The sequence below is a fragment of the Mustela lutreola genome, chromosome 9 (genome assembly GCF_030435805.1).
Source record: "Mustela lutreola isolate mMusLut2 chromosome 9, mMusLut2.pri, whole genome shotgun sequence".
Classification (NCBI taxonomy): Eukaryota; Metazoa; Chordata; class Mammalia; order Carnivora; family Mustelidae; genus Mustela; species Mustela lutreola.
Window position 1 is genome coordinate 120,381,090 of NC_081298.1, and position 17,346 is coordinate 120,398,435.

Sequence of the window (17,346 nt, forward strand, 5' to 3'; positions counted from 1 at the left end):
TTTTTTTTTGTAAGAATCACGCAGTGGATGGATGATTTCGCTTCCACGCTGAAGAGCTTCCGCGGAAGACTCAGGCAGCACTAAGAGATGCGCGGGCCGAACCCCTGAGAGCTGCGGTGGTCACTGCGTCTGCAGCTGGGGTGTTGCTCGCCTGGGGTAGGCAGGTTGAAAAACTAGCCTCCCGCAACCGCCGGGGTCAGATTTTTGCCACTCTGTCGACCGCACAGGGAAAAGTAGACTCAGCACAGTACCCAGTTCTTCCCCACCCAGGCCCGCCGGGGAGTTCTGCGCAGGCGCGGCGGTTGTGCGACATCCGTCACTTACGGCTGAAGCGGTTTGTGCTGGGAGTTGGTGGAGCGGTGCAGCGCTCTTAAGAACCAGCGGCTTGGGCGCGGGTAATCAGCTCCCTTCCCCCCACCTTTTCCACCTCTTCTAGGTTCTTGGGACAGCTGCGGAGCTTCCGGACCTGATGCGGGCGCCCTGTGTTGGACTGTCCCACCTTGCTCCTCTACTGCTCCGGGTGCTCCCGCGCCCAGGTGGGGGTGAGGGGCGGGGTCGGGAGCTGGGCTGGACTCCATCCTGGCATCTTCGTGTTGAAATCTCCCGGGTAACTCACGGTTCTTCTTGTTTTCCAAGACTGGTTTCCGGGGATTGTGACTTGCAGGGTCCGCCATGGAGCCTGAGCAGATGCTGGAAGGACAGACGCAGGTACCGGGAGGCCCTGGCTTCAGGGTGGCGGTGTGTAGCGTGAAGGGGTGGCTCACGTCTCAGTGACCTATGTTTTGTTTTCTAGGTTGCAGAAAACCCTCACTCTGAGTACGGTCTCACAGACAATGTCGAGGTAATTCGCCCGGGTCTAATGCCGTATCTGAACGTCTCTTATGAGCTGGAGAAAACTTGGGATCCATTTTTACTAGGTTGCTTTGCACAAGGGAAAACTTTATCAGCATGAACTAAATAGTATCAAATTATGGGTAGCCTGTTTTGTTAGCGGTGCTAATACTTCGTGGTAAACGGACGTTCAAATTAGTTTTGAGTCAAGAGATGAACTTCTGAAAATGATGTAAAGAAACGAAAATGCATTACTAATGGCACAATCGTTTTACATGGTGGGTATTAATGAATCTGTTGGAACATGCTTTCGAAAAACTGCACATTAAAATTGCACCCATTGTCTTTGTAAGTAGAATAGTGTGCTGGTGGAGTCAACATTTAATAAATGTTGATTTCTTTGCGTTCAGTAGTAGATGCAATTGGAAGGTGTAACACACGTAATAGACATTGTTTTTGCCTTACATAGTTAAGTCTGAACTCAAAGAATTCATGTGAAAAACATAAAAAAGGAGGTATATTTTCTTAGAGCTTTTTCATATAAGTGCCAGGAGGTTGTTGTTTAAAAGTAGAAGTTGTTTGTAAATGAATGAATAAATGCTAGGACAAATGAATTAGCCAAAGCTGGGTGAAATTGGTTCGGAAAATAGGTTTCTGGGGGATATGTGTGTTTTACTGGGGAGCCAGGGGAGAAGACATTGCCAGTGATTAAGTTTGGATAAATGTGAGCATGAGTATTACCAAGCAGAGTAATGATAGTAACAGCTGCTAACATTTCTTTACTTTTACTGTGTGCCAGGCACACTGCTAAGTAATTTTTATATATTTTCAGTCCTGTAAAGCTCAGAGAAGTTGAGTAACTTGTGTAAGGACACCACAAAGTAAGTGGAGGGCTTTGTGTTAAACACAGGGAGGTTGACATTTTTGAGGTACAGTTAAATTGTGTTGATGATATTGAGTCCCCTGGCATGTGGAATGACCACTCTGTGCCTTTGAAATTGCTAGGAATGTTTCTGCATTTGATATCAGTATTAAGAAGAGAACTTCTTTTCATAATGTAATCTTTAATTGAACCTGGTGAAGATCCTCTACACCACTTTGTGTTCTGTTCATTTAAGAAACTTCTTTATAGACAACAGTCTTTTTTTTTTTTTAACTTTTTATTATTTATTATTTTTTAAAGATTTTATCTATTTGGCAGAGAGACAGTGATAGGGGGAACACAAGTAGGGGGGAGTCGGAGAGGGAGAAACAGGCTTCCCACCCAGCGGGGAGCCTGACTTGGGGCTCCATCCCAGGACTCTGGGATCGTGACCTGAGCTGAAGGCAGATGCTTAACAACTGAGCCATCCAGGCGCCCCGTCAGCAGTCTTTTCTTGATGGTGCTTGTATATGAAGGCAGAGTCATGATACATAAGAGCAGTGATTCTGAGAGTCTTTCTCTCAGGTCCTCAGACCAATTTCCCTGGTAAAGTGAGAAAAAAGGTGAGAGCAAGGGAGTGTTTGATAATGATACATTGTTTGGTGATCAGTCTTCTGCTTCTGTAATTTTAAAATGCCCATTCTTTATGAATTAATGGTATAAAATAAGAGTTTATTTATTGGTAAGTTTTTACTTGGCAAAATAGTGTAAACATTCTTATGTTAGCCCCTTTGTTCATTGTGTAATCTTTAATTTGTTGTAGTATTTGAAAGTCTGGAAACTGCTAGTCTTTAGCTGCTGCTACTTTTTCTCTTAGTCTGTTTTATTTTCTTTATTGGCTTATATGTTATAATTTCTTTTTAGGTGCTTGCTTTACGGTTTATAGCATGCAAGTCTAACTTCACAATTTACCTTCAAGTGGTATTATTTCATTTTGTGTATAGTACAAAAACCTTACAAAAAGGGTGCCCGGGTGGCCCGGTCGGTTGAGCGTTGGACTCTTGGTTTCAGCTTAGGTCATGATTTCTTGAGTTGGGGGATCCAGCCCCCAGTCAGGCTCCTAGCTCAGCAGGAGCTTGAAAGATTCTCTTTCTCTGTCCTTCCTTCTGCTTGTTCTCTCTCTCTCTCTTAAATAAGTAAATCTTAAAAAAAAAAAAAAAAAAAGATCAAACCAAAACCATACAACAGTATTCTCCCATTTTTCTCACAACTGGCCTTTGTACTGCTGTTACATATTTTACTTCCATTTATGTTATAAATCCTGTAATTAACCTTTTAAAGAAAAATAAAAAGTTAATTATCTTAGAAGAGATTTAAACAGTAAGAGAAAGGAATATTTCACAGTTACCCATGTATGTACCTTTTACCATATTTGCCATCTTGACTCTTCGAGATCACAAGTAGGCAGAGAGGCAGGCAGAGAGAGAGGAGGAAGTAGGCTCCCTGCTGAGGGAGCTGAGGGGAGCCCGATGTGGGGCTCGAGTCTAGGACCCTGATACATGACCCGAGCTGAAGGCAGAGGGTTAACCTACTGAGCCACCCAGGCGCCCCTCTTCCTTTTTTTTTTAAATTAAGATTTTATTTATTTGAGACAATGGAAGAGCATGCTCAAGCAGGTTGGGGGAGAGGGAGAAGGAGGCTCTCTTCTGAGAGGGAGCTGAATGTGGGGCTCAGTCCTGGGAACCCAGGATTATGACCTCAGCCAAAAGCAGACGCTTAACTGAGCTACCCAAGTGCCCCTTGACTCTTCATTCTTTAGTAGATCCAGATTTCCTTCTGCCTTAAGGGCTGCTTTTAACATTTCTGGTCTGCTGGTAAGGAATTCTTCAAACTTCTGAATGTCTGAAAAATCATTATTTTGTCCTTTTTTTATGGTCTTTATTGCTGAGATATTTTTGCTAGGTATAGATTTGCTCCACTGTCTTTTCGGCTGACATTGTTTCTGACAGGATATCTGCAATCACTCCTTTCTTTGCTTCTGCATACTTAAAGTATATTCTTTTGGTGCTTTTATGATTTTATTATGAGTTTTAAATGATTCAATATGATATGTTTCTGTGTAATTTTTATTTTTAATTAATTAACTAATTAATTTGTGTAGTCTTTAAATAAAAATATGCTTAGGATTGTGCGAGTTTCTTGGATCTTGTGCTTAGGATTCGGCGAGTTTCTTGGATCTGTGGCTTTGGAATTTTCATGAAATTTGGAAAAATTTCAGCCATTATTTCTTCAAAAGTACTCTCTAAGCTTGATTTAGTTATTTTTCCTCTCCCTTCTTGAAGGTGTGGAAGATGTTATAGCACTGCCTGTTCTATCATCTGTATCATTTCTGGGTCTATTTTTGTAGGTTGAATTTTTCCCTCATTATGGGTAATATATCCTGCTTCTTTGCCTGTATGGTGATTTCTTATTGGAGGCTGGACATTGTGCATTTTACCTTGTTGTGTACTGGTTATTTTTATTTTTGTAATCCTTCAAACTTTTTTTTTTTCAGGTTTTTTTTTTTTTGTTTTTGTTTTTTAATTTGAGAGAGAAAGTGAGAGCAGGAGAACTGGGAGGGTCAGAGGGAGAAGCAGACTTTCCACCCAACAGGGAGCCTGACTTGGGACAGGATCCTGGGACTCCAGGATCATGACCTGAGCTGTAAGGCAAGTCGCTCACCTGGCTGAGCCACCCAGCCCCCCTCCTTCAGACATTCTTGAGCTTTGTCCTAGGACACACTTAAGTTACTGAGGAACAGTTTGATTCTTTTGAGGTTTACTTTAAGCTTTGTTAGGTAGAACAAGACCAACCTTTAATTTAGGCCTAATATCTTCCTCTTTCATTTCCCCCAGTGTTTCATGTATTACAGTTTTCCAATTTTGGGTCACAGGAACATGAACTATTCCTGGCCTTGGATGAGCTGTAGGGATTATGTCTCCTGCTCATTCTAGGTGTTTTTTTCCTTGGCCTTGCGTAGTTTACTGTTATGCATACCCTGATAAGTATTCACTTGAAGACTGCTACGCAATCTCTTTAGTCTCTTTCTGCACATCTCTCTCCTCTCCATGCACTTTGCAATACTTTGTCCTAAAAATTCTAGTTGTTTTGATCTCCCTGAAGTTTCAAGTCTGGCTTCTCAGCTCAGGGAGACTTCTGGGCTCTGCTTTGGTTCTATAAGTTTTCTTTGCATCCTATCAGTTTTCTAGGCAGGAAGCGTCTTACAAGTTTTCAAGGCAGGAAGTAGTAAGCTGGGACAATCCTAGGGCTCCCCTTATTTTTTTTCCCATTTTTGTGATTATTGTTGTATACCGTTAACACCTTTTACCTTTTGGGGGGTGGTAATTTGGATGTATATATTTTTAGTTTAATTCAGGATTTGGGCTCAACTAAAATTAATCATGGCAGTAGGCACATAGTAGATACTAAATATTTGAAAAATTGAGAGGATTTGGTCAGGAGGTTTATTATAAAATCTATAGGAATTGTTCAGGTGTTGCTGTTTCTTATTGAAGGCATTGGAATATCATGTAAATGGTTAGTTTTTTTTGTTGTATATGAGTATTATCTGTTAAGATTTACCAAGGAACAATAAATTTCTTAATCCATGAGCAAATAAATAACTTTTACCATTAGTTAGGTATAGAACATTATTGTCTTAAATATTATAAATCTCAAAAAAGATGGAAAATGAGCAAAATTAGAATAGTTGGTAGACATAGTTTTGGGAACTATCTTTGGAAACCATGGTCTATACATATATTTTGGGTATATGATTAAAGTTTTTTTTTGTTTTCTACCACTTTTTACAAAATAAAATTGTCTAAAAAACTAAGTCTAGAAAATGTTTTCTTTTTTGTTGTTGTTGACTCATTTATATCCAGTTTGAGTATGATTGAAGTTAAAGTTCAGTTTTTTTAAAATGATTTTATTGTTAAGTAATCTCTATACCCAATATGGAGCTTGAGCCCACACCCTGAGATCAAGACTGCATGCTCTACCAACTGAGCCTGGTGTCCCAAAAGTTCATTTGTTTTATTTTATTTTTAAAAATTTATTAATTTGAGAGAGAGAGAGAGTGAGCACAAGCTAGGGGAGGGTCAGAGAGAGAGGGAGAAGTAGGCTTCCTTCTGAGGTGGGGAGTCTGATGTGAGGCTTGATCCCAGAACCCTAGGACCATGCATGACCTGAGTCAAAGGCAGGCGCTGACTGAGCCACTCAGGTTCCCCCAGAAGTTCATTTAAATGAAAATGCTCTTAATAATGTTTTGCCTTTTATTTATTATTTTAAGATTTTATTTATTTATTTGACAGACAGAGATCACAAGTAGGCAGAGAGGCAGGCAGAGAGGAGGAAGCAGGCTCCCTGCGGAGCAGAGAGCCCGATGTGGTGCTCCATCCCAGGACCCTGGGATCATGACCTGAGCCGAAGGCAGAGGCTTTAACTCACTGAGCCACCCAGGTGCCTCAATGTTTTGCCTTTTAGATAGGCTCTTATTTCTAAGTTTCTAAAATGGTCAATTTGTAAAAGAATGCGAAGTTTTTCAATAAAGCAGTTTTTGATGTTCTTGGTGTCAGATGAATCTATGTCAAAGACCTAAAATTTGGGGATTCTTTAGGAGTAGAAATTATAAGTTGTTTCTTAAACATCATTTAAGTATCACATTAGTGATCTTTTCCAGATTAGTAATTTCCCCTATTTTTGGGCTATCGTTTACTTAATATTTTTCTTGATTCTGTTCACTTTTATTTATTCTGTTTATTTTTTAAAAAGATTTTATTTATTTATTTGACAGACAGTTCACAAGTAGGCAGAAAGGGGGATCTAGGCTCTCCACTGAGCAGAGATTTTATTTATTTATTTGACAGACAGAGACCACCAGTAGGCAGAGAGGCAGGCAGAGAGAGAGGGGGAAGCAGGCTCCCTTCTGAGCAGGGAGCCCAATGCTGGGCTGATCCCAGGACCCTGAGATCATGACCTGAGCTGAAGGCAGAAACTTAACCCACTGAGCCACCCAAGTGCCCCAATTCTCTTCACTTTTCAAAATCACGAAGGTTGGGTCTCTGTCTGTTGTGGTCTCTGTCTGTCAAATAAATAAATAAAATATTAAAAAAAAAATCATGAAGGCATTTCTTTAAAGAAACAAATGGAAAAACATTTTCATTTTGATAGAGGATAACCATAAAAATGAAAATTGAATACAAAATGGTGGTAATAAATTTTACGTATATTCTATTGCCATTGGAAAGCTCTGCCTGTTCTCTGGGTTAAGAGAGTTTAGCAAATGTTACAGAAGTGTTACAGACCTATCAATGCCAAAGTGAGTCTTGTCCTTGATACTGTCTGTAATGAAAGAATTGAAACAGGTCTAGCTTTCTCAGTGATTCAGTGCTACTTAGTGTCCTATCTCAATTTTTTGAAGCATAGTGTAAGAAGGTATTCTTATATAAAAAAAGAAAACACTTGTATTTACTCCTAAACAGGCAAAAGGAAAGGGAGAAGGAGTAGGATCTGGAGATACAGGAATGTGTGGCTTACTCAGTCCATAGCATGTGCAGTGCTTGATCTCAGGCTCCTGAATTCAAGCCCCACACTGAAAAGAATGAGATACTGTATTGCCTTCAGAGAGGAAAAGTTTAAATGGAATTTAGAAACGGGTCTGATTTTATTTGAGATTTGCTGTTCAGTATCAGCTTTCTAGTCATTGATTTGCCTTTTTTATTAGTTTCATATGTCCATTAATTTTTGTTTAGCGCTCAGAATAATCTAGTTATTTGTAATATATATGCATGTTTTTTGAATCCACTAGAGGATAGTAGACAATGAGAAGATTAATGCAGAAAAGTCATCAAAACAGAAAGTGGATCTCCAGTCTTTGCCAACTCGTGCCTACCTGGATCAGACAGTTGTGCCTATTTTATTACAGGGACTTGCTGTGCTTGCGAAAGAAAGGTAAGATGATACTGTCTGCAAATGGAGTTACCAGAGAAAGCTAAATAAAGACTTCCCCAATTGAAATATCATTAGTTTAAAAAAAAGAGAAAAAAAGGAATATCATTAGTAGTGTTATTTTTAAAATAGAAGAAATTTATGGATGTTAGAATTAAAAATAAGTCAGCCATAATCTCATCAGTTCAGACACTTTTGATTTATCTCTACTAGTTTTGGATCATATGTCTGTTTGTAAAGCTTTAGAATCATGGTATACATGTAATTATATGTGTTTTTACTTAATATTATAACTTAAAACTTTTTCCTTATCTCTGCATAGCCTTTGTGATATTGTAACAACACTGCAATTAACTTAGTCATTTTCTCATTGTAGAACACGTAGGTCCAATTTTCTTTGTTAATGTAAATTAGCAAGCACTTTATATGTTTTAATGCTTCTTTTGCCTTTATTTAATTTTTCTTTTAAGATTTTATTTCTTTGAGAGCATGCTCAAGAGAGCAAGAGGTGGGGGGAGGGACAGAAGTAGAGGGAGAAACAGGCTCCCCACTGAGTAGGACCCTGGGATTATGACCTGAACTGAAGGCAGACACATAACTGAGCCACCCAGGCATCCCTATTTAATTACTTCTTTCTTTCTTTCTTTTTTTTTAATTTAAGATTTTATTTATTTGACAGAGACACAGTGAGAGAGGGAATACAAGCAGGGGGAGTAGGAGAGGAAGAGCAGGCTTCCTGTCCCGCCCCCCTCCCCTACCAGTAGGGAGCCTGATGTGGGGCTCTGACCCAAGTGGGAGGGGAAGTTAGATGCTTAATGACTGAGCCGCCCAGGCGCTCCTAATTACTTTCTTATGATAAATTTACAAGAGTTGATTTGCTAGTTTGAGGAACATGATTATTAAGTGTTTGACACATAAAATCACTTTTCTCTTCAAAAGTTTGTCCTCAAATTTCTTCCACTATCATAACCTCAGCAGCATGAGTGTTATTATAAACTTGTCTTGCCAAGCTATTTTGATTTATATTTCTTTGTTAGCAGCATCACAAGTTTTTTTCTGTACATGTTTTTTCCTTGTAATCCTACCTTAGTTCTTTTTGTATAAGCAAATCCAGTTAGAAAATGTTTTCGTAAGTTGGTTATGTGTATAAAATAGGATTTGTTTATGACTGCAGGATATGTCTTGGCTCTAATACTGTTAATTAAAATAGGGTTTCTTTTATATATATTTTTATTCTTAATCTACAGAAGGTTGATATAGGGGGATTATAAATACTGCTTTAAATGCTAGAAGGAAAAATTTGAAGTTTTTAAGTAACATGCTATTGGTAAATACACTTTTTAAGTTAGGAATTCTGGCAAAATTATTCGTGAAATTAATTATAAATGTGTGAAAAATTGTTTAGTGTAGGTGGTTCAAAAGATTGTTTAAAATCCAAAGGAATATTTTGAGATCATTGTAAATTAATCCTAAATACGCCTTTTCATAGTAGGATTTTAAATAGCTGATTTCCCCAACTTTTTGTCTTTTGACTTGTTTTCTTAGCAAGAATACTTTAAGGAAAAGTAATAATATGAAATATATTTTTTGTTAACATTTTTTCCTAGTTTTATTGAGAAATAATATATATCACTGTATAAGCCTAAGGCATATAGAGTAGTGGTTTGATTTACATATATTATGAAATGATTACACAGTGGGTTTAGTTAACATCCACCATCTCAGATAGATGCAATAAAAAGAAAAAAAAAAAAGAAATTCTTGTGATGAGAACTGTTAGGTACTCCCCTTAACAACTTCGCTCTCTATCCCACAGCAGTGTTAGCTGTGCTCATTGTGTCGTACATCATAGCCCTGATGTTTATTCATCTTGTAACTGGAAGTGTGTACCTTTGAGCACCTTCCTCCAATTCCTCATTTTCCCACCACTTAATTTCTTTTAAAGATTTTATTTATTTATTTGACAGAGCACAAATAAGCAGAGCAGTAGGCAGAGGGTGAGAGAGAAGCAGACGTCTGTGGACCAGAGACCAGGACCCTGGAATCATGACTTGAGCCAAAGGCAGATGCTTAACTGCTTAACTGAGTCACCCAGATGCCCTTACCACTTCTTAATTTTAAAATAGGTTTAACTTCTTAGTTGTACTGTGTGGTAGCAGTATTAGAACTATTATTGATTTAAGTATTTGAAGTAAAATAGCGGTGACTTTGTTTCTTTTTAAAAAAGATTTTATTGGGGTTCCTGGGTGGCTCAGTGGGTTAAGCCTCTGCCTTCACTCAGGTCATGATCTCAGGGTCCTGGGATCAAGCCCCACGTCAGGCTCTCTGCTCAGCAGGGAGCTTGCTTCCCCCTCTCTCTCTCTGCCTGTCTCTCTGCCTATCTATGATCTCTATCTGTCAAATAAATAAAATATAAAAAAAGAAAAGATTTTATTTACTTGTCAGAGAGAGAGGGCACAAGGAGGGGGAGTGGCAGACAGAGGGAGAAGCAGGCTCCCTGCTGAGCAAGGAGACCGATATGGGGCTTGATCCCAGGACCCCAGGATCATGACCTGGACTGAAACCAACCGAGCCACCCAGGCATCCCGAGAGGTGCCTTTTTAAAAAGAAACACACCAGTACTTTTTTGTCCAAATGAAGATTGAATCCTTTGATTAGTTTTGGGGGGTTCATCCACTTGTCTCAGTGATGCTATAGCCATTTTCCTATATTGTTTTTGTACTCTTATTGAAAGGTAATACCTGCAGGAAAAATTGTGTGTATCATAGGTGTACAGTTTGATGAGTTTTCAGAATCCAAATGTAGCCACATAACTTGGACTTAGATCAAGAAACTGTATACTGTCAGGATCCCAGAATTCTCCCTCGTGACCCCTTTAAGTCATTATCCCCCCTGCATAATTGTCATCCCATTGCCAAAAATTACATTTTTGAAACTCGTGTTTTAGAATTGTGTTAAAACCAGATTTAAACCATAACAAAACTTTCAGTTTCTTTTCACTATGTTGTTGACTGATTTACTTGCATATTTCATTCACCATATTTACCACAAATGGCCTTTGAAAGTAAAATGAAAATTAAGCTGAAAAAGATGTGTTTTTGTTATGGAACAGTACATTTAAATTAATATGCTTAGAATATAAATTTCTAAACTTTGGATTTCTTTTCCCTTACAGACCACCAAATCCCATTGAATTTCTAGCATCCTATCTTTTAAAAAACAAGGCACAGTTTGAAGATCGAAACTGACTTACTGGGAAGAACAGAAAATTTTGATTTCTACTGTAGATTTACATGATTAAGAGGCAGCTTTAATTGCCATGATTTTTCCCCCTTTTTGGAAGTATAAGAACCGTCAGGACAAGAGAACTTATTTCCGGAATTGCAGAAGAAAACATATATTCCTTATTTTGATTTAATCACCATACTTATTTAATGAGTATATTCTGTGCAATTTTTTCTCATATTGTCTTTAACTTTGTTTTTAAATGACCTTCAAAATAAACTGTTAAAACGTCACTATTTGAAAGTAGTTTTTGTTTTATATGAGAAATATTTTATATGTTTCAGTTATTTTCATGAATTGCTTCTTTCTTGGGTCTTAGAATGCTGCAGAGTTTTACAGCATGAATGTACACCAGAGTCAAGTTCAACCTAAAGAAAAGCTCAGCCAGTTTTTCTCAACGTTATCCTTGGACCTCTTGGAGGGTGGGATCTAAGCATCTTCAGTTTTTAACATCACAGGTGACCCTAATGCACAGTGAAGTTGGAGTATTGCGGAGGTTGTGCAATATCCTTCATTGCTATAAACCTTTGTGGTAGTAATATAGTAATAGCTGTTTTTTATTACAATTCTGTGTATCAGGCATAAGTACTATTTTACTTAAATTATCTTTAATATAGCAACTCTACAAAGCAGATATTGTTATTCCCATTTTGCAGATGAGGAAACATTTGGAGAGATTAAGTGACTTGCTCAAGACCACACTGCTGGTAAGTGCTTGAATGGCATTCAAACCCAGTTCTGCCAGTGTGTTGCTGCTAGAGAGCCATGTGAGGAGTACTTGTGTGAGTTCACATCATTGCTGCTTTTGGCAATAAAAAACACCAGCCAGTCCTCTTTTGGGGGTCTGCTTACTTTGTCCTGTATGAAAAAACTAAGATAATTCATTAGCTCTGGAAAAAGAAAACTGAAGAAAGCCAGGCAGGAAGAATATTAAAGGAAGTAGTTCTCAGCGGGGAATGACTTTGCCTTTTCACTCCAGAGCACATTTGGCTGTGTCTAGAAACATTTTGGTTGTCACTGCTCAAGTAAGGTGGAGTTCTACTGGCATCTAGTGGGTAATGGCCAGGAATGCTGCTAAATATTTCACAATACCCAGGCCAGCCTGCACGCCCCTCCATCCACAAGAATTTATCCAGTTCAAAATATCAATTCATGCAAAGGTTGAGATAGCCTGCCTTGGGAGCACCTGGCTGGCTCAGTTGGTAGCAGGCAACTCTTGATCTCAGGATCATGAGTTCAAGGCCCACACTGGGCATAGAGTTTTCTTAAAGAAAAGAAAAAAAACCTGCTTTGGAAGCACATTAAAGATGTGTGTCCAAGCTAAACATGTGAAAACAAAGTTGAGGTACGAGCTATGCTAATGAGGTATGTCTTAAGTTTAATACTGGAAAAGCTTATTTCAGTAGGAGTGACACTTGGGGCAAGGTGACATGGTTTTGATTTAAACTTGCAGATGTGTATAATTTGCATAGGAAAAATGTGCGAAGATTGGGATCTCTTGCTTATGTAGTAGTTTCTGCAAATACTAATTCTATCTGATACATTTTGGCTATTTGGCTAACTTCCTACATTAATCTGCCCAAGTCTTTTTTGTGGTATTTTAACATTTGATTAAGTACTAATTGGGTAATTTTTTATTAAAGCATCAATAATTTTACCATCTTACAGCAGTTCTTCATCTATGATTTACATCAGAGCCACTTGGGATCTTCTCAAATATATTTCATATATAAATAGCCCTGGAGAACCTGATTAAATTGTGATAGAGCCTGGCTTCTGAATTTGACAAAAACTCTTCAAGGCATTCTGATAGAACCTCTGGTGAAGACCATTTAGAAGTAATGCAGTACCCTGCCTAGTGCTACATTACTTCTAGTGTTATATTATCTTTGAGTTGGGGCTTAAATTACCCAATCTTGAAATTGATACTTTTTAAAGTAACAGCTGAGAATAGACATATCTTTTGCTGGAAGTGCACATGCTACTTAACCAAGCCCTTATCATGTGCCAGGCACCATGCTAAATACATGAATTGTAAATCTGCCAAACCCTGTGAGGTAGGTTTAATTTTAATACCTCATTTTTAGATAAGAAAAATGAGATTTAGTTAACTTGCTCAAGTTATAGGGGAAATAAGTTTGGGGCAGGGATTCAAACCCAGTTTAATGCTACTTTCCCTTAATCCTATATTACCCTCTGCTCTAATGCTCTCGGGTGTGCTTAGAATTTTTCTTTTGGGGGAAAATCCGTATCCTCTTGCTTGTGTATAGTAGAAACCCTTATATCTAGTTGGTAAATGAAAAAGTGAGTCATGGTAGGAAATCATAAATGACATTGAACAGTTTCTTTTTTAAACTTAAACATAATAATCTATATTAACTTGTTAATATTTCTTTTCCAATCTTTTCTCTGTGATTGGGTTCTCTGATGGGAATTCTGTATCATTTTTCTTCCTCAAACCACTCCTGTAGTGTATGGTCTGCACATTTAGTATCAGGGTTTTTGAGAGTAGAGTATGCTTTTAGACATTTGAGCAGTAATTTATAGAATCTTAAGCTTTTATTTATTTATTTATTTTTAAAGATTTTATTTATTTATTTGATAGAGATCACAAGTAGGCAGAGAGGCAGGCAAAGAGAGAGAGAGAGAGAGGAGGAAGCAGGCTCTCCGCCGAGTAGAGAGCCCGATGCGGGGCTTGATCCCAGGACCCTGAGATCATGACCTCAGCCAAAGGCAGAGGCTTAACCCACTGAGCCACCCAGGCGCCCCTTAAGCTTTTTTTCTTGTTTTTTTTCTCCAGCCTTCAGTCTTCTTACCTGCTTCTGATTTGACAGTTAACTTAATCTTTCTAAAGCATTCCACCTAATTTTTTTTTTTTTAAGATTATATTTATTCATTTGACAGACAGAGATCACAAGTGGGCAGAGGGGCAGGCAGAGAGAGCGAGAGGAGGAAGCAGGATCCCTGCTGAGCAGAGAGCCTGATGGGATGCAGGGCTCCATGTGGGGCTCAATCCCAGGACCCTGAGATGAGGACCTGAGTGGAAGGCAGAGGCTTAACCCACTGAACACCCAGGTGCCCCAGGTGCCCCTATAAAGTGAATTCTTGAATTACATTGGTAGGTAGGTTAGTGGGAGGACCAGTAGAGCAAGTCAGGCATAGATTCATAGGGGGAAATGGAGACCTTGAACTGAAAAAAAGAAAAATGGTTTGGATAGAATGACAGCATTGTTTACTTAATTCTGATGATCCTATGGAAAGAATATTGAACCTTTGCTTAAATTTCATTTAGGAGAAGGTATAGTGGGATTTTGAGATTGATAACTTCCTGTTAGAAACATGATAGAATGGCTGTAGGGGTAGTGTAAAATATTATAGCCAGGTATTTTTCTGGACTGGATTCCAAAAAGGCATTAACAAATTGGGAGGCCTGATACATATATCACACTGTAGAAATAAGGGACCAAGTCGAAAGCTGCAAATGGCTATCACTGAGAATCTATTTATTTAAAAATCTCTACATTTAAATTGGACTTCTGGGATATGAAATGAGTGTTTTTCCATTATGTGGATCTCCATTAATTTAGGGGAGCTAAGTGAATAGTTTCAACATATTTCTTTCAAGAGTCTATCCTTGAATAAGGTAGCTAAAAAAGATGGACAGAAGTAATAATGATGGGATATATTGAAAGCATTCTAGGTCTTTTAACCTTTCACTTTTCTTGGTATTTTGGTCTTTGCTGAGTTTGACCAGTAAAAAAAAAAAGTAGGAAAGTAATATAATAGTGGAAAATGGGTCACCAGATATAAAGGGGCCAGGCAGTAATGAATATGTATTTTCTTTAAAAAAAAAAAAAAATTCTTATCAGCTTTAAAAATAAAACCCTTAGAATCTTTTAACTATTATTTCATTTCTGGAAATTTGAAATAATATTAACAATAAATATGAAAAAAGTTTTACAAAATTTATTAAAAAATTGGGAGTGAACAGACTTTTATCTTAATAAGAATCACTAAATATGTACTTTGTAAAGTACATAATACAAAAAATATGTATTTTGTAAATATGTACAATATATACATTGTCAGGTACATAGTTAAATGTTTGATGAATATTACTTAATAAGCTTAGCTTCTGATGGAAGGGCAAACAATGTTAGATTGGAGTACTATTTTTTTTTGTTTAAGATTTTATTTATTTGAGAGAGAGCGAGAAAGAGAGCACAAGCAGGAGAGGCAGGGGCAGGGGCAGAGGGAGAGGGAGAAGCAGACTCCCCACTGAGCGGGGAGCTTGACGTGGCTCTATCCCAGGACCCTGAGATTTTGACCTGAGCCGAAGTCAGACGCTTAACCATCTAAGCCACCCAGGCACTCCTAGGGTTTTTTTTTTTTTTTTTTTTTAATTGAAGTGTAGTTGACACACAATGTTACATTAGTTTTAGGTTTATAACATAGTGATTCAATAGCTTTGTAAGTTATGCTGTGCTCACAAGTGTAGCTACCATCTGTTACCATACAATGCTATTACAATACCATCGACTGTATTCCCTATACTGTGCCTCTCATCCTTTGTGCCTTACTCATTCCATAACTGGAAGATGCACCTCCCACCCCTTCCCAACTCCCCTCGGGCAACATCCAGTTTGTTCTGTGTCTGTGTTTATGGGTCTGTTTCTGCTTTTTTGTTTATTCATTCGTTTTGTTTTTTTAAGTTCTACATGTAAGAGAAATCATAATAGTGTTTGTCTTTCTTAGAGTACCAGTTTTAATTGAAATCAAAATAGCATCTTTATGCTAAACTTGTCTCTCAGCCTTGATTTTTTTCAAAACTCTGTGGTTTTATTCTAGAATATCTTTTGGGTATGGGCTTTTAGTATTTAGTGGACTCCTCAAGCTGTCTGCCATGGATAAGTAAATTATAAAAATGTTCAATTTACTATTGCCATTTAGATTCCAGAAATCAAGCCTAAAGATGTTTTGTGTGTGTGTCTGTCTGTTTAGGTACTATATGTGGCACGAAATTCCAGAGATACCCAAAATTTTAAATCTTTTATCCATCCTTGCACCTAAGCCACCTAAACAAGTACTGTTACCAATTTATTGTGTTTCCTCCTAGAAGTATTCTGTGTATATGCAAGTGTATGGGAATATATTTTTAAAGTATTTATTTTTACACAAATGGTAGCATATTTTATACATTGCTCTGCAATTTGCCTTTTCCTTTTTTTTTTTAAGCTCTCTATACCAGTATACAGCACCACCTTATTCTTTCTAATGGGTGGATATGTAACTAAGTCTCATATTGATGGATATTGTGGTTGTGCTAGTTGTTTGCTAATACAGACTGATGCAGTGAATATAGGACATGCTTTTTTAGAACATATGTTGGGTTCTAGGACTAGTGGCGCCTTATGAAAGTCTGCTTTATAAGGACTCTCTTATTGAGGAATTCCATCTTACCTTTTGCTATGACTGTTAATGGAGTGTCAAACCCGAATCCCTGGTGGATATAATGGAAATTGTTAATAATATGGGAATTGTACATATTGCCAAACAGGTTGACTAGTAAGAATAATCCTTTGGGGAAAGAAGCCTCTAACAGAACATTTTCATAGGGAGGAAGCTTAAATTTAAATTAGGTTACTAGTTTGGAATGAGTCCTAGGATTGTTGCTAGGAGCAGAGGATAATGATAAGAAACAAAGATCAGCTTATAAATTGTTTTCAGAATATTTTCACTTTAAGTAAAGTGAATTAAAATGATTTAAGTAAAATGATTCTCACAGGAAGCCTGTGAGTCAGATATTGCTGTTTGCATTTGACAGATGAGAAGACTGAGGCTTGAAAAGGTTATATTACTAGATGCCCATGATCACAGCTGGTGAGGAACAGAGTCATGACTCAAATCTGATTTTCTAGTTTGACCAGCCTGAAATATGAAGCTGAAATATGAAATATGAAGTTCATTGTATCCAGTGACCCTTCCACTCCTTGTTTTGGGTCATAGAAACAGAATCAGGAATCATTAACTTCAAGAGCTATCACTGCTTATCAATGCCATGTCAACCATATCGACCATTTTCCTTTTCTTGAAATTTATGATGAAAGTTTACTAGTTTACCATGCCATCATTTACCACTGATTTTTGGTGCTCCGGGAAAAGTATGGTGGAATTAGAGTTGCAACCCGCCTTTTTGTTATCTTTAAATCGGCTATTTGGCACATTCTTTTTGTCTTTTTCTGCATTACATGTTGCTATTTTGGCAGGTTAGTGGCAAAGTGAGAGGGTTAAAAAATCAGTAAAGAAATACATAACGGTGGATATTTAATCTAATAACTGTAGAAAAGGTGCGAAAGTCAGAAATGTTCCAGTAATTGATG

At 37.8% G+C, this 17,346-nt stretch overlaps 1 protein-coding gene across 2 annotated transcripts; it reads left to right on the plus strand.

Moving 5' to 3' along the window:
- The first annotated feature begins 289 nt into the window (after positions 1 to 289).
- Positions 290 to 11,199, plus strand: DPY30 (dpy-30 histone methyltransferase complex regulatory subunit). 2 transcript variants are annotated; one of them, XM_059188685.1, is made up of 5 exons: positions 290 to 395; positions 637 to 708; positions 794 to 841; positions 7,542 to 7,684; positions 10,857 to 11,199. In XM_059188685.1, the coding sequence occupies exons 2-5, from the start codon at positions 673 to 675 to the stop codon at positions 10,927 to 10,929; spliced, it is 300 nt and encodes a 99-aa protein (XP_059044668.1). In that variant the 5' UTR covers positions 290 to 395; positions 637 to 672; the 3' UTR covers positions 10,930 to 11,199. The 2 variants fall into 2 exon arrangements, with proteins under 2 accessions (XP_059044668.1, XP_059044669.1); XM_059188686.1 differs by lacking the exon at positions 290 to 395 and adding an exon at positions 402 to 536.
- The last annotated feature ends 6,147 nt before the right edge of the window (positions 11,200 to 17,346 follow it).